The following is a 24,813-nucleotide window of genomic DNA, read 5'->3' as shown; positions in this document are numbered from 1 at the left end:
GGATGAGATAGAATATTTTTGAATATATATATATATATCAGAAAATGTCGGGGACCGTAATTAGGGGTACCCCCGATGCTCCTTAATCCGGCTGGAAAACATCTTCAGAACAAACCATACACGGCTGATAAGGAACGATTCACACTACAAGAAACTGACAAAAGTTCGTGGGGCAAACTAAGAACGTGGGTACCGACGTTCTTATTTGAGTTAAGTTCATGGGTTTGACGAAGAACGTGGGTACCCACGTTTTTAATTTAAGTTCGTGCGGCCTGGCTAAAACCGTCGAACTTAAGGTATTAAAAACGTGGGTACCCACGTTTCTAATTTAAGTTCGTGGGCCAGCAGGACCGTCGAACTTAACTAAAAAAACCAAAACCCCTAACCCGTGGACACCGTCTCTCACACGCTCTCATCCCCTCCACGCCGCCGCCGCCAAACACAGACTCGCAAGCCGCGCCGCCGGACCTCCGGACCCGCACCGCCGGACCGCTGCTGTACTTCACCTTCGGCGAGGTGGACCTCCGCCACATCTCACTCCCGTCCTTGCCCGTCTCCGGCCCATCCCCCTTCCGCACGGCTGCCGTGGCGGCGCCCATCCCCGGCGTCCAGATCCTTCCTCCGCAGCCATCAGCCGCCTCTCGTTCCCGTCCTTTCCCGTCTTCGGCACGTCCCCCTTCCACGCGGCTACCGTGGCGGCGCCCATCCCCGGCCACCGTTTTTGTTTCTATATGGCAGGACCCGCAGTATTGAGGTGTATATGGCGCCTGCGGCTGCCAGATCCGAATTCTAGAGGTGAAAGCATACTTGAACGGTGTTGATGCCCCAACATATTCTCACTGAAAACTCTGATAGTGAAGGTACAAGTTCATGTCTCTTTCATCTCTACTAAATTGCAAAGTGGCATTTTGGTGTTACACATTTTATGAGTATGATACATGGCTCTGTGCTTAATATGAAGTAATGAATTGTTTGATCGAATTATCGGTCTGTCATTTGAGAGTCGCACTATTTTTTGGAAAAAAATAAAGTAGCACTATAGCAGAGATATTTTGTAGCCTACTTGGACAACAGTTTTCAGATTCAGGCATGGTTCTGTTTTTCTTAGACTTCATTGAGTTGTTCAGGTGCAATTGAAGATCATTTTAGAGACGGTTTACATAATTTGAAGTCTAAACCATGAGCATGATTGCTTCAGTGCTTCTAGACATGCTAGGAAATTGTGGCGTAGTATTGACTATTGAGTTATTTATAGAAGAGCTGGAATACCACATTCTGTGAATGCATCCATATCTGTCTATTCTTGGAATACTTTGGTCTTTCAACTTGGACCCACCCTGGCTGATATGCCCAAGTTTTTTTGAAATAAACAGGGGTGGCGCCCACCTTTGATTGATTAATCGGGAGCATTCGAGCAGAATGCTAAACGAGGAACAAATAGTCAGAAGTTACACGCGCACACCATCGTGTGATAGATATGCCTAAGTTCATATATGAAACATTTTTAATAAAAAATTGTAAACTCCAATTGTGCCCAGCGTTCATTACTATAGTTTATGATAGTTTTCAAAGGAAAATAGTGAAGTTGTGATATGATAGCTTAATTCTAGAGTACTTCTGATGCATTCAGGTAAGGTGTATTTGGAACATGAACATTCCTTTAATCTGCTTGGCTCCTTTAACCATATTGATGAAAAGTAAGATCGATGTTATAGATCATTTCCGGCTACATATATAATCTCATATCTGCAATCTTAGTTCTAATGGACTACTAATTCAAACCTACTACTTGATACTTGATAGATTCCTTTTCATGTTTTTTTCTTTACCTCTAATGTGACATACATAAGTTTATTTATATTATAATAGTCTTTTATAGGCAAGTTTATCTACATTCGTACTTTCTGTTATCCTGAACCTGCAGTTTCAGTTTAGGACCATCCGTTCATTATTAGACAAAGCAAAGGAGAGGAGTGGATCTACCTCCCAAATTAGAACATGTTTGAACAACTATCTTATTTAAATAAGATTTATTTATATAATATATAGAAACCATTGCAATGCACGGGTATAATATGGCAGGAGCTAGACATGATGATGAGAAATCACTTCGTATGTCTCAAATGAGCTTGGAGAAGAGATTTGGCTAATCCAGATCTTTTGTTGCCTCCACTCTGATGGAATATGGTGGTGCTCCTCAGTCTACAACTCCAGAATCTATTCTTTCAGTTTGATATTTATTGTTGTTATTGCTCAGTTTTGGTTACACAAGTTTGTGTTCCTGCAGGTTCTGGATCCTGAAGGAGGAAGCGGGTCCTAAGGGAGGAAGCAGAGCAATTGGAGCTCGAACTGGAGATGCATAGAGAGTTAAGGGAGTAGATGTTGCAACTCTTGTGGCCTACGCTCGAGCTGTAGCCAGATTAGTGGTTAATGCTATGAATTACTTTAACAATAGCGAGGAAGGAAAAAAGTGTTCTATCTCACAGCATAACCACCTGCAGGGACGTTTCCTTCAACCTCGGTCTCAACGGCCGAATGTCTGCTACAATTGGGAACCTCGCGCAGCTCACCACGCTGTATGGCGCTACTACACTACTCTCCATTTCTGATCCTGCTTTCCCTTACCTTAACACACAAAATCACCAGAGCTTAACCGAACTATATATATATATATATCTCAGGATCCTGGCAGGCTGTAGCTTCACCGGAGGCATCCCACAGCAACTCGGCAACCTGCAGCAGCTCTCGTTCCTGTAATCAACTAACTACTACCCTGATTATTTGTTCTGATGGAAAATCCATAGAGAGAAAAAAAGATATGTTCTGTCTTCAGTCCTTGTGATTTGTTGGATCATAGACTGAACGCCTGAACTGGTGGTTTTGCCGCACATTCTCTCTAGGGCATTGAATTCAAACAAGTTTACCGGCACAATACCCCCTACGCTCGGTTTACTCTCAAACCTCTTCTGGCTGGATCTGGCTGACAATCAGCTCACTGGATCTATCCCGGTCTCCACAGCAACAACGCTGGGGCTCGACCAACTTACCCACACGAAGCACTTGTAAGTCAATGTCAATCTTGGTTTGTGATTTTCGTATCAAAATGTACCCAATGCCACCATTTTCATTTTCTGTAAATACTCCTATGTTCTGAACTTCTGATGTATGAGCAGCCACTTCAACAAGAACCAGCTGTCTGGAACACTCACAGGCCTCTTCAACTCCAACATGAGCCTGATCCACATGTAAGCGACTACGAGACTTTCAGTCTATATATACAGTTCACAACGCATGGATAAAACACGCCCTCGCCCTGCTAACTCGTCTTGCTGCTACCCTTGTTAGACTGTTCGACAGCAATCAACTGACTGGCCCGGATACCAGAGGAGCTAGGGGGCATTTCATCGCTCCAAGTTCTGTAAGTATCTCACAGGATCTACGGAAACACGAGATTTTTCTTATTCTTCACAAACGTTGGTTTATTGTATTTTACCCCCTCCCCCCTCTTTATTAACTTGATTCGCATCTTTGGCAGCCTACTAGATAGGAACAGCCTTAAGGGAACGGTTCCTCCTAACATCAGCAACTTGGTCAATCTGAACGAGCTGTAAGTGGCCCATGATCTTTAAACAACCAGCTGTCTTAGCTGGTACCAAGCACCATTATTCAATTAAAGAAATGTAACCTCCTGCAGGAACTTGGCCAGCAACTAGCTCACTGGACCATTGCCAGATCTAAGCAGCATGACCAAATTGAATGTCGTGTAAGAAACTAACTGTAGTGACACCATGCTGCTTTGTCGGATCATACCAATCTTTTTTTATTGTGTATGATTACTGATGAAAAATCGGTTGCTTCATAACCTGGGATTTAAGCAACAACTCCTTCGCCGTTTTAGCAGCCCCAAACTGATTTGAATAAAGCAACTGAGACGTTGGAGATCAACTAATACATCCATGAGTTTATCTCTTTCCAGGTTGGTGAGAAGGGTGGCCTCACAAAAAAGTTGTTTGATTTTGCATATAAGCGGAATCTTGCATCACTGAACGGCGTTGAATGTACACAAATGATAAATTTGACATGCTCATATTGGGTCCAGGTCCATGTTATCCCGAATCTCAGTCATTCTCAGTTGGATTAGTTCATCCTTAAATGTCTAGAGTTATCATTATTCTGAATTTCCTTACCAATTCAAAGGCGATAAACTGAAGATTACTAATGAGTGAAACTTTCTATATTCAAGCTACTGGCGTGACTAAAAAAATAGATTTACTGTGTGCTATCGCGTAGCATGCATAAATTACTGTCTTAATTACCTGATCTCTCACTGCACACAAATTTATTTTCCCCATGATAATTTTATATGTGGACACTGTAATCATTTCCTCAATTTTCCAGTGTCTCACTCTTTCAGCACTTGGATAGTACAAGCGTGCTGAAGATGAGCATCTCATTGGTTTAAGGTGTGACGAGAGTTTCCTTGACTGTTGGGCTCACCTTGCCCAGGTACATTCTACTATTTCTAACACTGTGCATGTACATGTTTTTTCTTCTTGTCTTATATGCCTCTTGTCTTATATGCCTGTACTTTGTACACATATTTTCTTTCACCATAAAGCACATGAAAGCCACAAAAGAACCCCTCACGCTGACTTTGCGGACAGATGTCTCAATTCTAGTGGTGGAGCTACGAACAACAATTCGATGTCCTGATCGAGAGCGATGGAGCTAATGTTTGAACTTGTGAACTAAAAATGAGAACTATGGATATGAACTTATGTATTTAGACTTATGTGAATTTGTGAACTTATGTATTTGGACTTGTGTGAATTTGTGAACTTATGTATTTGGACTTGTGTGAATTTGTGAACTTATGTATTTGGACTTGTGTGAATTTGTGATATGTACATATATCCATGTGTTTGAAATTTGTATTATATGTGATATTCTGTGTTGCATGTGTTATTATTTGTGTCTATTTTTTCATTTCTGTATTTTTTATTTTTTTTTTTGGAAAAGGGTTAAGAACGTGGGTACCTACGTTCTTAACGTTAAGAATGTGGGTACCTACGTTCTTAACGTTAAGAACGTGGGTACCGTCGAACTTAATGGGCAGCCCTCGCCGACCCACGCAGGACCCATAAGTTCGACGGCCACCTGGACCTGTCGAACTTAACGTTAAGAACGTGGGTGCCGTCGAACTTACGGGAAAAAATTCGACGGCCCCCGTCGAACTTAAAAACCCACGTTCTTAACAGTAAGTTCGACGGTACCCACATTCTTAATGTTAAGTTCAACGGTACCCACGTTCTTAACATTAAGAATGTGGGGGCCGTCGAACTTACTTCTTTAAGTTCGTCCAAAAATCGTCGTCGGCTATATTCGTCGGTAAACCCACGTTCTTATAGTAAGTTCGACGGCCTATTACATTAAGTTCGACGGTTTTTCACCCACATTCTTTAACCAGTTTCTTGTAGTGTCAAGTCAAGGCTACGTCTACCGAGGGATGCGACCTCATCCGAGCCCAGCCTCGGGCGGGAACAATAGTCCCGGACGAATTCACGCCTCGCCCGAGGGCCTCCTCAGGCAGTGGGCGCACCCTCAACTTGCCCGAAGCCCAGCTCGGGCAGACTTTGTCGTGCAGCGACCTCGACCAAATCGCCTTACCAACCGACCATATCGCATGCGCATTTAATGCGGGTATCGCCTGACACCTTATCCTGACACGCGTACCTCAGTCGACAAGGTCGAAGTGACCACAGTCACTTCGCCCCTTTACTGACCGTTCTAACAGGAAAACATCGCTATTCACCCCGCTCCGGCTACTATGCCAACCACCAGGGCAAGACTGACAACAGCAAGTTGTGACCTCTCCCGAGTTCAGCCTCGGGCGCGACAGGGAGCTCCGCCTCGCCCGACCCCAGGCCTCGGCCTCGGGGGAAGGTCCGTCTCGCCCATCCTTGGGCCTCGGCCACAGCCTCAGCCTCGGGAGGAGTCACATCCTCGCCCGACCTCAACCTCGGCCTCAGGAGAAGTCTCCGCCTCGCCCGACTTCGGCCTCGGGCCGACTACGCAACAGGGGATACATCATTACCCTACCCATAGCTAGCCACTTCAGGCTACGAAGGAATAAGACCGGTGTCCCATCTAAGTTACTCTGGTAACAGGTAATGATGGTTCCCCGCATGCGCCCATGACGTCGGTTGCTCCCAACCCCCTACGGAAGTAAGGAAACGTTAGCAGGATCCATGCCGCACCGCCAGCTATGCTTCTACAGGACTCAAGGCATCACTCCAACGGCCACGTTAGAACATATACAGGGCTCAAGGCACCTCCCCGCCAGCCACGATAGCTCATAGCTACACCCCCATTGTACAGCTGGGCGTCTCCTTGCGTCTATAAAAGGGGATGTCCAGGGCCTTCCTAAGGGAGAAAGAAGAGGAGGAGGGGAGACGGGAGGGGGAGAGGACAGAAAAAACACCCGGACGCACGACGCAGACGAGCAGAGGCAGACTCAGACGACTCGCCTCAAGGCTGAACCCTCTCTTTCTCGCTCTCTCTCGCTCTCGCTCTCACGCAACGCTTGTAACCCCTACTACGAGCACCCCGGTGCAAGATAACATAAGCCTCATTTCCCTCTTGTGTTCCATCTTGCATCAACCCATCTGGGCAGGGACACGCAGCGACAAATTTACTGGTCGGTTGACGTTCCTCGCGGGTCCGAAACACCGACAGTTGGCGCGCCAGGTAGGGGCACGCTGCGTGTTAACAAACACTTTCCCGTTGAGTTCCGGATGGGTAGCTTTCAGCAGCCTCTTCAGCCCGGGACGGTGCTCCGCTTTGGGAGTCTCGAGTTCATGTCCCTGGACGGCAGCTACGACATGGTGCTCCTCCCCTCGCAGCACGACAACAACGACGGTCGTCGGCTCGCCTGGCAGAGGCGAACTCGACGACGACTTCCTCCCACGACGGAAGAGGAACACCCGGGTTTGCCCCGCTACCCTCCTCGTCGGAGGAGGAGGAGACGGGGCAACCATGGCCAGGCAGGAGGCGATACCTTATCGGTTGTCGAACCAGAGCGAGTCGACGACGCCGACACCCCTGCGGGGGACATGTCGGGTGTTGTCCTCGCACCTGAGACAATGGCGGGTGTCGCTTCCCAGCAACGTGCCAACCCCAAGCTGGCTGATGACGCTAGCACCCTCACAAAGGATTTGTTGGGCGTTAGCCTCCTACCTGAGATAACGGTGCAGTCTGTCCCCGATGCGACTTTGCCACCGTCCATCAACCAAGAGGTACCATCCGTTTTTCATCCTGTTCCCTTTAGATTCAGCTTCGATCCACCAAGCAACCCCGCTTCGGTGAGCGCTTTCGCTAGGGCATATCCTGACCTTCCGGGGTACCATATGTGGTCAACTTGGGACCGACTGACGGCCGTCTCAACCTCTGGACCCGCGGGTTCCGAGGAAGAGGATGACCCCGACGTCAGTTGGGATTTCTCCGAACTCCGTGATCCCGGTGCCATGCGTGACTTCATGTCCGCATGTGACCACTGCCTCTCCGACTGCTCTGATGATGGACAAAGCCTTGACGACGAGGGTTGCGACCCAACTCGCGAGTGCTACCACATCGATCAGAAGGATCACGACGGAGAAAACCACCTTGGCATGCCAGGAAGTGACGACGCCCTTGCACCTGCGTCTCGCGTTGAGATCCCGCGGGAGCTAGCTGTGGTCCAAGTCCCTGCGGGGGGTCAGGACACACAGCTTGAGCAACTCCGCGAGATGCAGGCCAAGCTCGACGAAGAAGCAGGGCGGCTTGTGCAGCTCCGACAAAACATCGAGCAGGAGTGGGCAGGCCGGGCACTCGCCGGAGGAGCACGTCATCGGGCCTGGGACGTCTAGCACCGCATTGTTGACGATGTCAGGGTGATGCCGCCCCCGGCCTTCGACGGGGCCGGCCAGAACCTAGCTACAGCGGCGATGCTACTTCGAACAATGCCGGAGCCATCCACCACCGAGGGGCGACGTATCCAAGGCGAGCTCAAGGGCCTCCTAGAAGACGCCGCTGTCCGGCAAGCCGAGAGCTCTGCCTCCCGGAGACGAGGAGATCCCTCGGAGCATCGCGCAACGCCCTCCCGGCGCATGCGGGAGGCCTCGGTCCACACCGAGCGCACACGGGACGGGACGCCAGCGGCCCCGGATCGCCTCGACGCCGAGCAACACCGCCGCGACCGTCGAACCCGACTCAAGGAGAAGGTGCGCCGAGGCTACCACCCCAGGCATGGGGGACGCTACGACAGTGAGGAGGATCGGAGTCCCTCGCCTGAGCCACCAGGTCCACGAGTCTTCAGCCGGGCCATACGATGAGCGTCGTTGCCGGCCCGGTTCCGAGCCCCGACTACCATCACCAAGTACTCGGGAGAGACAAGGCCAGAGTTGTGGCTTGCGGACTACCGGCTGGCATGCCAGCTGGGAGGGACAGGCGACGACAACCTCATCATCTGCAACCTCCCCCTTTTTTCCTCTTCGACGCTGCCCGGGCCTTGCTGGAGCATCTGCCTCCTGCGCAGATCTCCGGCTGGGACGACTTGGTCAAGGCTTTCGCTGGAAATTTTCAGGGTACGTACGTGCGCCCTGGGAACTCATGGGATCTCCGAAGCTGCCACCAGCAGCCAGGGGAATCCCTGCGAGAGTATATCCGACGGTTTTCAAAGCAGCGCACCGAGTTGCCCAACATCACCGACTCAGATGTCATCGGGGCTTTCCTCGCTGGCACCACCTACCGAGACCTAGTGAGCAAACTAGGACGCAAGACTCCCACCAAGGCGAGCGACTTGATGGACATCGCCACCAAGTTTGCCTCTGGTCAAGAGGCGGTCGAAGCCATCTTCCGGAAGGACAAGCAGCCTCAAGGAGGGCAGAAGGGAGACGCCCCCGAGGCGTCCGCCCAGTGTGGCACGAAGAAGAAGGCCAAGAAGAAGGCGCAGGCAAAGCGCAACGTCATCGACGCGGATCTCGTCGCTGCTGCCGAGCACAGGAACCCTCAGAAGCCTCTCGGAGGAGCCAACGCGTTCGACAAGATGCTCAAGGAGTCGTGCCCCTATCACAGGGGTCCCATCAAGCACACCCTTGAAGAGTGCGACATGCTCCGGCGCTACTTCAACAAGGCTGGACCCTCGACAGAAGGTGGCAAAGACCAAGGCAACAACAAGAAGGGGCGACAAGGAAGAGGAGTTCCCGGAGGTCCACAACTGCTTCATGATCTACGGCGGACAGGTGGCGAATGCCTCGACTCGGCACCGCAAGCAGAAGCGCCGGGAGGTCTGCTCGGTGAAGGTAGCGGCGTCGGTCTACCTAGACTGGTCCGACAAGCCCATCACCTTCGACCAAGGCGACCACCCCGACTACGTATCGAGCCCAGGAAGGTACCCGCTCGTTGTCGACCCGATCATCGGCAACGTTAGGCTCTCCAAGGTCCTCATGGATGGAGGCAGCAGCCTCAACATCATCTACGCTGAGACCTTAGAGCTCTTGGGGGTTGATCGGTCCGAGATCCGGGCTGGTGCAGCGCCCTTCCATGGGATCGCACCCGGAAAGCGCATCCTGCCCCTCGGACAGATTGACTTACCCGTCTGCTTCGGAACTCCCTCCAACTTCCGAAAGGAAACCCTCACCTTCGAGGTAGTTGGGTTCCGAGGGACCTATCACGCGGTGCTGGGAAGACCGTGCTACGCCAAGTTCATGGCCATCCCCAACTACACTTACCTCAAGCTCAAGATGCCTGGCCCTAAGGGAGTCATCACCGTCGGACCCACGTACCGCCACGCTTACGAGTGCGACGTGGAATGCATGGAGTACGCCGAGTCCGAAGCCCTCATCGCCGACCTGGATTGCCTCTCCAAAGAAGCACCTGACGCGAAGCGGCGCGCCGGCAACTTTGAACCGGTCGAGGCAGTTAAGTTCGTCTCCATCGACCCCAGTAACGACGCCGGCAAGAAAGTCAGGATCGGCTCCGAGCTCGACCCCAAATAGGAAGCAGTGCTCGTCGACTTTCTCCGCGCAAACGCCAAAGTTTTTGCATGGAGTCCCTCGGACATGCCCGACATACCGAGGGATGTCGCCAAGCACTCACTGGACATTCGAGCCGGTGCCCGACCCGTGAAGCAGTCCCTGTGCCGCTTTGATGAAGAAAAGCGCAGGGCCATAGGCGAGGAGGTCTACAAGCTGATGGCTGCAGGGTTCATCAAAGAGGTATTCCATCCCGAATGGTTAGCTAACCCTGTGCTTGTGAAGAAAAAAGGTGGGAAATGGAGGATGTGCGTAGACTACACTGGTTTAAACAAAACATGTCCAAAGGTTCCCTACCCTCTGCCTCGCATCGATCAAATTGTGGACTCCACTGCTGGGTGCGAAACCCTGTCATTCCTCGACGCCTATTCAGGTTATCACCAAATCAAGATGAAAGAATCCGACCAGCTCGCGACTTCTTTCATCACACCCTTTGGCATGTATTGTTATATTACTATGCCATTTGACTTGAGGAATGCAGGTGCAACCTACCAAAGGTGCATGAACCATGTGTTCGGAGAGCACATCGGCAGAACGGTCGAGGCTTACGTCGATGACATCGTTGTCAAGACAAGGAAAGCCTCCGACCTCCTCTGCGACCTCGAAGTGACTTTCGGGTGCCTGCGCGCAAAGGGCGTAAAACTCAATCCTGAGAAGTGTGTCTTCGGAGTCCCCCGAGGCATGCTCCTAGGGTTCATCATCTCCAAACGAGGCATCGAGGCCAACCTAGAGAAGATTGCGGCCATCACCAACATGGGACCCATCAAGGATTTAAAAGGAGTACAAAGGGTCGTGGGATGCCTTGCGGCTCTGAGCCGCTTCATCTCGCGCCTTGGCGAGAAAGGATTACCCTTGTACTGCCTCTTAAGGAAGGCCGAGCGCTTCACTTGGACCCCTGAGACCGAGGAAGCCCTCGGAAACTTAAAGGCGCTCCTTACTAATGCACCCATCGTGGTGCCCCCTGCTGCGGGAGAAGCCCTCTTGATTTACGTAGCCGCAACCACTTAGGTGGTCAGCGCCGCGATCGTAGTCGAGAGACGAGAAGAGGGGCATGCACTGCTCATTCAGAGGCCGGTCTACTTCATTAGCGAGGTGCTATCCGAGACCAAGATCCGCTACCCGCAAATCCAGAAGCTACTGTACGCAGTAATTCTGACACGACGAAAGTTGCGACACTACTTTGAGTCTCATCCGGTGACTGTGGTGTCATCCTTCCCCCTAGGAGAGATCATCCAGTGCCAAGAGGCCTCGGGTAGGATAGCAAAATGGGCAGTGGAACTCATGGGCGAAACGCTTTCATTCGCTCCTCGGAAGGCTATAAAATCTCAAGTCTTGGCAGACTTCTTGGCTGAATGGGTCGACACCCAATTGCCGACAGCTCCAATATAGCCCGAACTTTGGACCATGTACTTCAATGGGTCGCTTATGAAGACAGGAGCAGGTGCTGGCCTGCTCTTCGTCTCACCCCTCAGGAAACATATGCGCTACGTACTGCGCCTCCATTTTCCGGCGTTGAACAACGTGGCCAAGTATGAAGCCTTGGTTAATGGACTGCGCATCACCGTCGAGCTAGGGGTTCGGCGCCTCGACGCTCGTGGCGACTTGCAGCTTGTTATTGACCAAGTCATGAAGAACTCCCACTGTCGCGATCAGAAAATGGAGGCCTACTGCAACGAAGTTCGACGCTTGGAAGATAAGTTCTACGGGCTGGAGCTCAACCATGTTGCTCGACAGTACAACGAGACCGCGGATGAGCTGGCGAAAATAGCCTCGGGGCGAACGACGGTTCCCCTGGATGTCTTCTCCAGGGACATATATCAACCATCCATCAAACTCGACGACGCGCCCGAACCCGAGGAGACCTCGGCCCCGCCCGAGGTACCCTCAGCCGCCGAGGGTGAGGCCCTGCACGTTGAGGGAGAACAGAACGGGGTTGCGCCAAACCAAAACTGGCAGACCCCGTACCTGGAATATCTCCTCCAAGGAGAGCTGTTCCTCGACAAGGCCGAAGCTCGACGACTGGCTTGGCGCACCAAGTCGTTCGTTTTACCGGGTGATGAAAAGGAGCTATACCACCACAGCCCCTCAGGTATTCTCCAACGATGCATATCCACTGCCCAAGGACAAGAGTTGTTACAAGAAATACACTCGGGGGCTTGCGGTCACCATGCAGCACCTCGAGCCCTCGTGGGAAACGCTTTCCGACAAGGGTTCTACTGGCCAACTACGGTGGCCGATGCCACTAGGATTGTACGCTCCTACCGAGGGTGTCAATTCTACGCGAGACAGACGCACCTACCCGCTCAGGCCCTCCAGACGATACCTATCACTTGGCCGTTTGCCATGTGGGGTCTGGACCTCGTCGGTCCCTTGCAGAAGGCACCCGGGGGCTTCACGCACCTGCTGGTCGCCATCGACAAATTCTCCAAGTGGATCGAGGTCCGACCCTTAACCAGCATCGGGTCCGAGCAGGCGGTGGCATTCTTCACAAATATCATCCATCGCTTTGGGGTCCCAAACTCATCACTGACAATGGCACACAGTTCACTGGGAAAAAGTTCCTAGACTTCTGCGAGGACCACCACATCCGTGTGGACTGGGCCGCTGTAGCTCACCCAATGACAAATGGGCAGGTGGAGCGCGCCAACGGTATGATTTTGCAGGGATTAAAACCGAGGATCTACAATGACCTCAACAAGTTTGGCAAGCGGTGGATAAAAGAACTACCCTCGATTGTTTGGAGTCTGAGGACGACGCCGAGTCAGGCCACGGGCTTCTCGCCGTTTTTCCTAGTCTATGGGGCCGAGGCTATCTTACCCACGGACTTGGAATACGGTTCCCCGAGGACAAAGTCTTACGATGACCAAAGCAACCAGACCAGCTGGAAGAGGCTCGGGACGTGGCCTTACTACACTCAGCGCGGTATCAGCAGTCCCTACGACGCTACCACACCCGAAGGGTTCGGCCCCGAGACTTCCAAGTGGGAGACTTGGTACTTCGGCTACGACAAGACGCCTGAGGGCGCCACAAGCTTACCCCTCCCTGGGAAGGTCCATTCATCATCGCCAAAGTTTTGAAGCCCGGGACATACAAGCTGGCCAACGATCAAGGCGAGGTCTACAGCAACGCTTGGAACATCGAACATCTACGTCGCTTTTACCCTTAAAATGTTTCAAGTCGTTCATGTATCTCGCTTTCTTTACATGCATAAATAAAGTCTAGCTATCAAGGAAGGATCAGCCTTGCCTCGGCAAAGCCCGACCCTCCCTCGGGGGCTAGAAGGGGGGAACCCCCTCTGCGTCAAAATTTTCCTCGGAAAAGTTTTCTACCAGAACAACTTCCGCGCTTTTTGACTGCGTCGATAACAGAATCCTAGAGACGAGCAAGAGAGACTTTGAGCGGCAAGGTCGACCGAGCCGAGGGACTCCTATGCCTCCGGGATACGGATACCTCACTCATCACCTTCCGCGAAAGGTAACTCACGCTCGGATAAGCGATTCTGCTACCGACGAACAGGTCCTAACGCACGAAACGAGAGGAAAGAAAACAACTTTCGTACTTTTCGACTACATCGATAACGGAATCCTGAAAACAACGGGAGGACACGTAGGCGGCAAGGCCGACCGAGCCGAGGGATTCCTACGCCTCTGGGATACGGATACCTCACTCATCACCTTCCGCGAAAAGTAACTCACGCTCGGATAAGTGATTCCGCCACCGAACAAGTCCTAAGGCTCGAAACAAGAGGAAAGGAAACACAGCTTTAAACTTCAACAATAAAAATGTTTAGGCCTCAGCGGCCGCAAAAAACATATGCATACTTAGAACAAACTGTTCCTGCAGGCTCAAACATCGGCAGGGGGAGGAGCAGCACGCTCGGCGTCATTTCCACCCTTGGCAAAATCTGGCCCGGCCTCGGACGGCGACACGGGCGGAAGGACCTCCACCTCGAAGGAGGAAGCCAGCACCGCGCTTGGGCCATCGATAGCCGCGTCAAGCCTCTGGACCTCGGCTAAGGCAGCCTCCTCTTCGTCGGGTAAGCAGTACCCCTCGCTGACCCGCTCTAGATCCACGTCGTAGTGGGAAGCGAGCACGATGAAGGCCCGCCTAACGTCGTGGTACAGCGCCCCGCGGAGTCTGCTGCGCACATGGCCACCCAAGGCCCGCAGGTGACTCTGGGGGGAGCTACCCGAGGGGACGTCGTCGAGGCCAAAGGCTTGGTAGAAAGCCGAGATGGCCTTAGATATGGCCACACGGTCGGCCTCCTTCTGCTCAGTCGCCTCGGCAAGCGCCTTACAGTTCTTGACAGACTCGCTAAGAGCCGTCTCGAACCCTGCAGACAGCCGGGCAATGTTCTTCAGACACGAGGTGAAGGACGAAGTAGAAACAAAGTCACAAAGCGGGCAAAACATACCTTTGGCCCGAGCGGACGCCTCGGCTAGCCACTTCGTAGCCTCAGCCAGCTGACCCCTAAGGGCCTCAGCCCGGCTCACGGCCTCGGCAGCTTGGCTCCGAGACTGGTACCGCTCACCGATAGCCTGGCCAAGCTCCAGCTGCCGCTGCCGCATCTCCTCGGCCTGGGAAGCCACCTGCTCCCGGGCCAACAAAGCCTCCGCTCGTGCCGACGCCGTCTCTGTCCGCGCCGCTGCTGCCTCCGACTTCAGCCCGTCGTAGAGCAACCGAAGGTCCGCCACCTCGGCGCTCCGTTGGGCAAGGCGCTCATTGGCCTCGGCAAGTGCGGCCCGCTGGGATCGCAGCGACCTCCAAACGTCGCTTTCGCGGCGGATGAACAACGACTTGGTGGTGCTCGCGTCCGCGAGCTCCCGAGGAAGGAAAACGAGATGTCACAAAGAATGCCCTGGTCATGCAAGGTGTACGTCTAAGTCCTTACCTGGAAAACCCTGGGAACGTCCCTGGAAAGGGTTTCCATGGTTGACCGAAGCGACCTCATCGCCGCCTCGGTATACTCACGGAAACTATCCCGAGCCTTCTCCTCTAACTCATCGTTGAGGAGGAGGAGGGGCTCCGAGGTGCCGCGGCCCCAGAACCGGAGCGGCTGCCCGCACCATTCATTGGGATTGAGCTGCATAGGGATAAGGCCGCTGCTCCCAAGGACAGGCCACGGTTCTGCATGCCCGTCCATCGAGGCATCAGGTCCCCCTGCAGCCGACGCGTCAAGTACCACCGCCGTCAACATACTGGGCCTCTCCTCGGCTAAGGTGGCGGGCCTCCGATCACCAGCCTCGGCAACGGCGGCCGCACTCTCCTCGTGGCTGAGAACGGGGAGGTCGGGAATGACCACGGGCGGTGGCACCTCAACCATCCTGACGTCGGCAGTGACGGGCGGTTCCACGGGCGAATCAGCGACGGCCCCGGCGGGAGTCGATGCCGGCGCCGACAACAAGTCAGGCGGGCTCGGGGCCGCGACCGTGTTAGCAGCCTCCCCCGGCATGATGGCCGCTCCAACGGGGGGTCAGCCGGGGAGGTTTGCCCCATGGCAACTCGTGCCGCTTGGGCCCCCCGTTGGAGGGCGCCTTGCGCGGAGGCCAACCAACCGGCATGGCGCGCCGCAGCACCGACCGCCGAAGCCGGCTTTGTCTTAAGGGCCTTTGTGAGGGCCAGACCAGCTAAGCCCTGCTTCGCTTGCTGAAGGAGAGAGACGGCAAGTTCAAGACACAGTGAAAAAAAACCAAAACAGAGGTATCCTCAGATACTTACCCACTTCGGGGCAAGGCCAATCGTGCCTGTGGGGAGGCCCCTCGGGCCCCTATCCCCGCAGGCGCTACCGAGGGTTGCCCCGCCGCCGGCTTCGGCATCGTTTCCGCCTCGAACGCCCGAGGCGCCGAGGAAGCGGCTTGCCCAGGCGTCGTCACGACGGCCGAGGGACCTGCCTCCTGTGCAGCCAGCGCGGGCACCTGCTCTTGGGGGATAGGCGGATCGGCCCGACCTCCCGGAGTCACAACAATTGTCTCGTCCAAGGGGCCAAGTACCCCCTCAGCCTGCCTCTGCTCCTCGGATTGGGACCTTGGTGTCTCGACCCCAGGCACTGATGATGCCAGCCCACTTGGAGGCTGGCTCGGCGACCCCTGGCCCAGCTTCGGGTCCGGGCTGAGGCCAAGTCGAGCCACCATGTCATCGTCTTCGTCGTCGTCATCATCATCGTCGTCGTCAGGCGTCTCCGGCGATGACTCCCTCGGGAGCCCATCCCTCGCCTGCCTCCGACGACGCTTCTCCAAAGCTTCTGAAAGGGAATTAGGCTTCCACCTTTTTCCTAAATGATTTTGGTGGTTGAATTGCTCAACACAAATAATTAGACTAACTAGTTTGCTCTAGTCTATAAGTTATACAGGTGCCAAAGGTTCACAAATAGCCAATAAAAAGACCAAGAAAAGGGTTCAACAAAAAGAGCAAGGGATAACCGAAGGCAGCCCTGGTCTGGCGCACCGGACTGTCCGGTGTGCCACCGGACAGTGTCCGGTGCACTAGGGTACTCCAAGCTGAACTCTTCACTTTCGGGAATTTTTCAAAGGGCTCCGCTATAATTCACCGGACTGTCCGGTGCACCACCGGACAGTGTCCGGTGCACCACCGGACAGTGTCCGGTGCCCCAAGGAAGAGCAACTCTGAAGTCACCAGCTTCGGGAATCCGCTCCGCTATAATTCACCGGACATGTCCGGTGCACACCGGACTGTCCGGTGTGACAGCGGAGCAACGACTACTTCGCGCCAACGGTCACCTGCAGAAGCATTTAATGCGCGCCTGCGCGCGCAGAGGAGCAGGGCACGCGCGGGTGGCACACCGGACAGTCTACAGGGCCTGTCCGGTGCACCACCGAACATCCTGGCGGGCCCACAAGACAGAGCTTAACGGTCGAACCCCAACGGTCTGCTGACGTGGCTGGCGCACCGGACAGTGTCCGGTGGCGCACCGGACTGTCCGGTGCGCCATGCGACAGCAGCCTCCACCAACGGTCAAGTTTGGTGGTTGGGGCTATAAATACCCCAACCACCCCCACATTCAAGTCATCCATGTTTTCACACTTCTACACCTTACAAGAGCTCTAGCATTCAATTCTAGACACACCAAAGTGATCAAATCCTCTCCAACTCCACACAAAGCTTTAGTGACTAGTGAGAGAGATTTGTTGTGTTCATTTGAGCTCTTGCACTTGGATTGCTTCTTTTCTTTCTCATTTGTTCTTGTGATCAAAACTCAATTGTAACCGAAGCAAGAGACACCAATTGTGTGGTGGTCCTTGCGGGGAAGCTTTGTTCCCAGTTGATTTGAGAAGAGAAGCTCACTCGGTCCGAGGGACCGTTTAAGAGAGGGAAAAGGGTTGAAAGAGACCCAGCCTTTGTGGCCTCCTCAACGAGGAGTAGGTTTGCGAGAACTGAACCTAGGTAAAACAAATCCTTGCGTCTCACTTCTTCACTCACTCGCGATTTGTTTTTACGCCCTCTCTCGGACTCGTTTATATTTCTAACGCTAACCCGACTTGTAGTTGTGATTAACTTTGCAAATTTCAGTTTTGCCCTATTCACCCCCCCTCTAGGCGACTTTCAATTGGTATCAGAGCCCGGTGCTTCATTAGAGCCTAACCGCTCGAAGTGATGTCGGGAGATCACGCCAAGAAGGAGATGGAGACCGGCGATAAGCCCACTACAAGCCACGGGGAGACTTCATCGGAAGAGTCCCACAACATGAGGAAGGAGAAGAAAGACTCCTCCAACAAAGGGAAGGGGAAGGAGAGGAAATCCTCTTCCCACAAGTCGCATCGGAGAGGTGACAAGCACAAGAGGATGAGGAAAGTGGTCTACTACGAGACCGACTCTTCATCACCATCGACCTCCGGCTCCGACGCGCCGTCCGTCACTTCTAAGCGCCATGAGCGCAAGAAGTTTAGTAAGATCCCCCTACGCTACCCTCGCATTCCTAAACATACGCCTTTACTTTCCGTCCCATTAGGCAAACCACCAACATTTGATGGTGAAGACTATGCTAGGTGGAGTGATTTAATGCGATATCACCTAACCTCACTCCACAAAAGTATATGGGATGTTGTTGAGTTTGGTGTACAGGTACCATCCGTAGGGGATGAAGATTATGATGAGGATGAAGTGGCCCAAATCGAGCACTTCAACTCCCAAGCCACCACTATACTCCTCACCTCTCTAAGTCGAGAGGAGTATAACAAGGTGCAAGGGTTGAAGAGCGCCAAGGAGATTTGGGACATGCTAAAAACCGCGCACGAAGGAGACGAGGTGACCAAAATCACCAAGCGGGAAACGATCGAGGGGGAGCTCGGTCGCTTCCGTCTTCGCCAAGGGGAGGAGCCACAAGACATGTACAACCGGCTCAAAACCTTGGTGAACCAAGTGCGCAACCTTGGGAGCAAAAATGGGATGACCACGAAGTGGTTAAGGTTATTCTAAGATCACTTGTTTTCCTTAACCCTACTCAAGTTCAATTAATACGTGGCAATCCTAGATATACACTAATGACTCCTGAGGAAGTAATCGGGAATTTTGTGAGCTTTGAATTGATGATCAAAGGCTCAAAGAAGATCAACGAGCTTGACGGCCCCTCCACGTCTAAAGCACAACCGGTCGCATTCAAGGTGACGGAAGAAAAGAAGGAGGAATCTACTCCAAGTTGAACACCCATCGACACCTCCAAGCTCGACAACGAGGAGATGGCGCTCATCATCAAGAGCTTCCGTCAAATTCTCAAGCAAAGGAGGGGGAAAGATTACAAGCCCCGCTCCAAGAAAGTTTGCTACAAGTGTGGTAAGCCCGGTCATTTTATAGCCAAATGTCCTCTATCTAGTGACAGTGACAGGGGCAACGACAAGAAGGGCAAGAGAAGTGAAAAGAAGAGGTACCACAAGAAGAGGGGCGGCGATGCCCATGTGTGTCGTGAGTGGGACTCCGAGGAGAGCTCCTCCGACTCCTCCTCCGACGAGGACGCCGCCAACATCGCCGTCACCAAGGGACTTCTCTTCCCAACGTCGGCCACAAGTGCCTCATGGCAAAGGACGGCAAAAGGAAGAAGGTAAAATCAAGATCCTCCACTAAATACGAAACCTCTAGTGATGAGGGTAATGCTAGTGATGAGGAGGATAATTTGCGCACCCTTTTTGCCAACCTTAACATGCAACAAAAGGAAAAGTTAAATGAATTAATTAGTGCCATTCATGAGAAGGATGACCTCTTGGATTCTCAAGAGGACTTCCTAATTAAGGAAAACAATAAGCATGTTAAGGTAAAAAATGCTTATGCTCTGGAAGTTGAAAAATGTGAGAAATTAACTAGTGAGCTAAGTACTTGCCATGACACTATTGCCAACCTTAGAAATGAAAATACTAGATTAATTGCTAAGGTTGATTCTCATGTTTGTGATGTTTCAATTCCCAATCTTAGAAGTGATAATAATGATTTGCTTGCTAAGATTGAAGGATTAAACATCTCTCTTGCTAGCCTTAAGATTGAAAATGAAAAATTGCTTGCTAAGGTTAAAGAATTAGATGTTTGCAATGTTACAATTTCTGATCTTAGAGATAACAATGATATTTTGCGTGCTAAGATTGTTGAACTTAATTCTTGCAAACCCTCTACATCTACCGTTGAGCATACTTCTATTTGCACTAGATGTAGAGATATTGATATTGATGCTATTCATGATCATATGGCTTTAATTAAACAACAAAATGATCATATAGCTAAACTAGACGCTAAAATTGCCGAGCACGAACTTGAGAATGAAAAATTTAAATTTGCTCGTAGTATGCTTTATAGTGGGAGACGCCCTGGCATTAGTGATGGCATTGGCTTCCAAAAGGGGGACAATGTCAAAATTAATGCTCCTCCTAAAAGACTGTCTAATTTTGTTAAGGGCAAGGCTCCCATGCCTCAGGATAACGAGGGTTACATTTTGTACCCTGCCGGTTATCCTGAGCACAAAATTAGGAGAATTCACTCTAGGAAGTCTCACTCTAGCCCTAATCATGCTTTTATGTATAAGGGTGAGACATCTAGCTCTAGGCAACCAACCCGTGCTAAGTTGCCTAAGAAGAAAACTCCTAGTGCATCAAATGATCATGACATTTCATTTAAAACTTTTGATGCATCTTATGTTTTGACTAACAAATCCGGCAAGGTAGTTGCCAAGTTTGTTGGGGGCAAACACAAGGGCTCCAAGACTTGTGTTTGGGTACCCAAAGTTCTTGTGTCTAATGCCAAAGGACCCAAAACCGTTTGGGTACCTAAAGTCAAGAACTAAAATTGTTTTGTAGGTTTGTGCATCCGGGGGCACAAGTTGGATCATCGATAGCGGGTGCACAAACCACATGACAGGGGAGAAGAAGATGTTCTCCTCCTACGAGAAAAACCAAGATCCCCAACGAGCTATCACATTCGGGGATGGAAACCAAGGTTTGGTCAAAGGTTTGGGTAAAATAGCTATATCTCCTGACCATTCCATTTCCAATGTTTTTCTTGTTGATTCATTAGATTACAATTTGCTTTCCGTATCTCAATTATGTCAAATGGGCTACAACTGTCTCTTTACTGATGTAGGTGTCACTGTCTTTAGAAGAAGTGATGATTCAATAGCATTTAAGGGAGTGTTAGAGGGTCAGCTATACTTGGTAGATTTTGATAGAGCTGAACTCGACACTTGCTTAATTGCTAAGACTAACATGGGTTGGCTCTAGCACCACCGACTAGCCCATGTTGGAATGAAGAATCTTCATAAGCTTCTAAAGGGAGAGCACATTTTAGGATTAACAAATGTTCATTTTGAGAAAGACAGGATTTGTAGCGCATGCCAAGCCGGGAAGCAAGTTGGCACTCATCATCCACACAAGAACATCATGACGACTGACAGGTCACTGGAGCTCCTACACATGGATTTATTCGGCCTGATTGCTTACATAAGCATCGGCGGGAGTAAGTACTGTCTAGTTATTGTGGATGATTATTCTCGCTTCACTTGGGTATTCTTTTTGCAGGAAAAATCTCAAACCCAAGAGACCTTAAAGGGATTCTTGAGACGGGCTCAAAATGAGTTCGACTTAAGGATCAAGAAAATAAGAAGCGACAACGGGACGGAGTTCAAGAATTCACAAATTGAAGGCTTCCTTGAGGAGGAGGGCATCAAGCATGAGTTCTCCCTACACGCCACAACAAAATGGTGTAGTGGAGAGGAAGAATCGAACTCTATTGGACATGGCAAGGACCATGCTTGATGAGTACAAGACTTCGGATCGGTTTTGGGCCGAGGCGGTCAACACCGCCTTCTACGCCATCAACTGGTTATATCTACACTGAATCCTCAAGAAGACATCATACGAACTCCTAACCGGTAAAAAGCTCAACATTTCATATTTTAGAGTCTTTGGTAGCAAATGCTTTATTCTTGTTAAAAGAGGTAGAAAATCTAAATTTGCTCCTAAGACAGTAGAAGCCTTTTTACTAGGTTATGATTCAAACACAAGGGCATATAGAGTCTTTAACAAGTCCTCAGGACTAGTTGAAGTTTCTTGTGACGTTGTGTTTGATGAAACTAACGGCTCTCAAGTAGAGCAAGTTGATCTTGATGAAATAGGTGATGAAGAGGCTCCGTGCATCACGCTAAGGAACATGTCCATTAGTGATGTGTGTCCTAAAGAATCCGAAGAGCCTCCAAATGCACAAGATCAACCATCCTCCTCCACGCAAGCATCTCCACCAACTCAAATTGAGGATGAAGCTCACAATGATGAAGGAGAAGATCAAGAAAATGAGCCACCTCAAGATGACGACAATGATCAAGGGGGAGATACAAATGATCAAGACAAAGAGGATGAAGAACCAAGACCGCCACACCCAAGAGTCCACCAAGCAATCCAACGAGATCACCCCGTCGACACCATCCTCGGCGACATTCATAAGGGGGTAACCACTAGATCTCGTGTTGCACATTTTTGTGAGCATTACTCTTTTGTTTCCTCTATTGAGCCACACAGGGTAGAGGAAGCACTCCAAGATTCGGATTGGGTTATGGCGATGCAAGAGGAGCTCAACAATTTCACTAGAAACGAGGTATGGCATTTAGTTCCACGTCCTAATCAAAATGTTGTAGGAACCAAATGGGTCTTCCGCAACAAGCAAGATGAGCATGGTGTGGTGACAAGGAACAAAGCTCGACTTGTGGCCAAGGGATACTCCCAAGTCGAAGGTTTGGATTTTGGTGAAACCTATGCACCCGTAGCTAGGCTTGAGTCAATTCGTATATTATTAGCCTATGCTACTTATCATGGCTTCAAGCTTTACCAAATGGACGTGAAGAGTGCTTTCCTCAATGGACCAATCAAGGAAGAGGTCTATGTTGAGCAACCTCCCGGCTTTGAAGACAGTGAGTATCCTAACCATGTCTATAGGCTCTCTAAGGCGCTTTATGGGCTCAAGCAAGCCCCAAGAGCATGGTATGAATGCCTAAGAGATTTCCTTATTGCTAATGGCTTCAAAGTCGAAAAGGCTGATCCTACTTTATTTACTAAAACTCTTGACAATGATTTGTTTGTATGCCAAATTTATGTTGATGATATCATATTTGGGTCTACTAACGAATCTACATGTGAAGAATTTAGTAGGATCATGACACAGAAATTCGAGATGTCAATGATGGGGGAGTTGAAGTATTTCTTAGGATTTCAAGTGAAGCAACTCCAAGAGGGCACCTTCATTAGCCAAACGAAGTATACTCAAGACATTCTAAACAAGTTTGGGATGAAGGATGCCAAACCCATCAAGACACCCATGGGAACCAATGGGCATCTTAACCTCGACACGGAAGGTAAATCCGTCGATCAAAAGGTATACCGGTCGATGATAGGTTCATTACTCTATTTATGTGCATCTCGACCGGACATTATGCTTTCCGTATGCATGTGTGCAAGATTCCAAGCCGACCCTAAGGAATCTCACCTTACAGCCGTAAAACGAATCTTGAGATATTTGGCTTATACTCCTAAGTTTGGGCTTTGGTACCCTCGGGGATCCACATTTGATTTAATTGGTTATTCCGATGCCGATTGGGCAGGGTGCAAAATCAATAGAAAGAGCACATCGGGGACTTGCCAGTTCTTGGGAAGGTCCTTGGTGTCTTGGGCTTCAAAGAAGCAAAATTCTGTGGCTCTTTCAACCGCCGAAGCCGAGTACATTGCCGCAGGCCATTGTTGCGCGCAATTGCTTTGGATGAGGCAAACCCTGCGGGACTATGGTTACAAATTAACCAAAGTTCCTCTTCTATGTGATAATGAGAGTGCAATCCACATGGCGGATAATCCCGTTGAGCATAGCCGCACTAAACACATAGCCATTCGGTATCACTTTCTTAGAGATCACCAACAAAAGGGAGATATCGAGATTGCATACATTAATACTAAAGATCAATTAGCCGATATCTTTACCAAGCCACTAGATGAACAAACTTTTACCAAACTTAGGCATGAGCTAAATATTCTTGATTCTAGAAACTTCTTTTGATGTCTTGTACACATAGCTCATAAATATACCTTTGATCATGTCTCTTTTATATATGCTATGACTAATGTGTTTTCAAGTGAATTTCAAACCTAGTCATAGATGTATTGAAAGGGAATTGGAGTCTTCGACGAAGACAAAGGCTTCCACTCCACTCCATAACTCATACTTCGCCGTTGCTCCGAGCATCTCTCCAACTTTGGTATAATCTTCACTCACATTATTGTTTGCCAAAGGAGGAGAAAGTAGTTTAAGGGCTTATATTTCACTCTAAGTATCCGTTTTTGGCGATTCATGCCAAAGGGGGAGAAAGTATTGGCCCAAAGCAAAAGGACCGCACCACCACCAATTTTAAAACTTATGATTTTCAAATTGATATCGCATTGTGTTCAAAAGGGGGAGAAAGTAGCATTTTCAAAATTGATGTATTAAAACCCTCTTGAACACTAAGAGGAGAATTTTATTAAAAGGGAGTTTTGTTTAGTCAAAGGAAAAGCATTTGGAACAAGGGGAGAAAATTTCAAATCTTATAAATGCTTCTCAAAAATCTTATTCATTTATCTTTGACTATTTGCAAAAGGACTTTGAAAAAGTTTACAAAAGTATTTGCAAAAACAAAACATGTGGTGCAAGCGTGGTCCAAAATGTTAAAAATGAAAGAAACAATCCATGCATATCTTATGAATTTCTATTGGCTAAATTCTAAGTAACCTTTGCACTTACATATGCAAACTAGTTCAATTATGCACTTCTATACTTGCTTTGGTTTGTGTTGGCATCAATCACCAAAAAGGGGGAGATTGAAAGGGAATTAGGCTTCCACCTTTTTCCTAAATGATTTTGGTGGTTGAATTGCTCAACACAAATAATTGGACTAACTAGTTTGCTCTAGTCTATAAGTTATACAGGTGCCAAAGGTTCACAAATAGCCAATAAAAAGACCAAGAAAAGGGTTCAACAAAAAGAGCAAGGGATAACCGAAGGCAGCCCTGGTCTGGCGCACCGGACTGTCCGGTGTGCCACCGGACATTGTCCGGTGCACCACCGGACAGTGTCCGGTGCACCAGGGTACTCCAAGCTGAACTCTTCACCTTCGAGAATTTTCAGAGGGCTCCACTATAATTCACCGGACTGTCTGGTGCCCCAAGGAAGAGCAACTCTGAACTCGCCAGCTTCGGGAATCCGCTCCACTATAATTCACCGGACATGTCAGGTGCAC

At 50.3% G+C, this 24,813-nt stretch overlaps 1 protein-coding gene across 1 annotated transcript; it reads left to right on the top strand.

Moving 5' to 3' along the window:
• Positions 1-2,818: 2,818 nt before the first annotated feature.
• LOC103635910 (probable leucine-rich repeat receptor-like protein kinase At5g49770) lies at positions 2,819-3,562 on the top strand. Its single transcript, XM_020543119.2, has 5 exons — positions 2,819-2,838; positions 2,901-3,062; positions 3,174-3,245; positions 3,346-3,418; positions 3,536-3,562. The coding sequence occupies exons 1-5, from the start codon at positions 2,819-2,821 to the stop codon at positions 3,545-3,547; spliced, it is 339 nt and encodes a 112-aa protein (XP_020398708.1). The 3' UTR covers positions 3,548-3,562.
• Positions 3,563-24,813: the final 21,251 nt, after the last annotated feature.

This window comes from Zea mays, chromosome 8 (assembly GCF_902167145.1).
Source record: "Zea mays cultivar B73 chromosome 8, Zm-B73-REFERENCE-NAM-5.0, whole genome shotgun sequence".
NCBI classification, from domain to species: domain Eukaryota; kingdom Viridiplantae; phylum Streptophyta; class Magnoliopsida; order Poales; family Poaceae; genus Zea; species Zea mays.
Note: the sequence above shows the minus strand (reverse complement) of the source record. Positions and strands in the feature narration are given on the sequence as shown.

Bases quoted from the DNA above. Each gene is read 5' to 3' on its own strand.
- LOC103635910 (XM_020543119.2), top strand. From the start codon at position 2,819: ATGTTCTGTCTTCAGTCCTT. The intron at 2,839-2,900 runs GTGATTTGTTGG...CATTCTCTCTAG, and splicing joins ATGTTCTGTCTTCAGTCCTT to GGCATTGAATTCAAACAAGT. The intron at 3,246-3,345 runs GTAAGCGACTAC...TACCCTTGTTAG, and splicing joins AACATGAGCCTGATCCACAT to ACTGTTCGACAGCAATCAAC.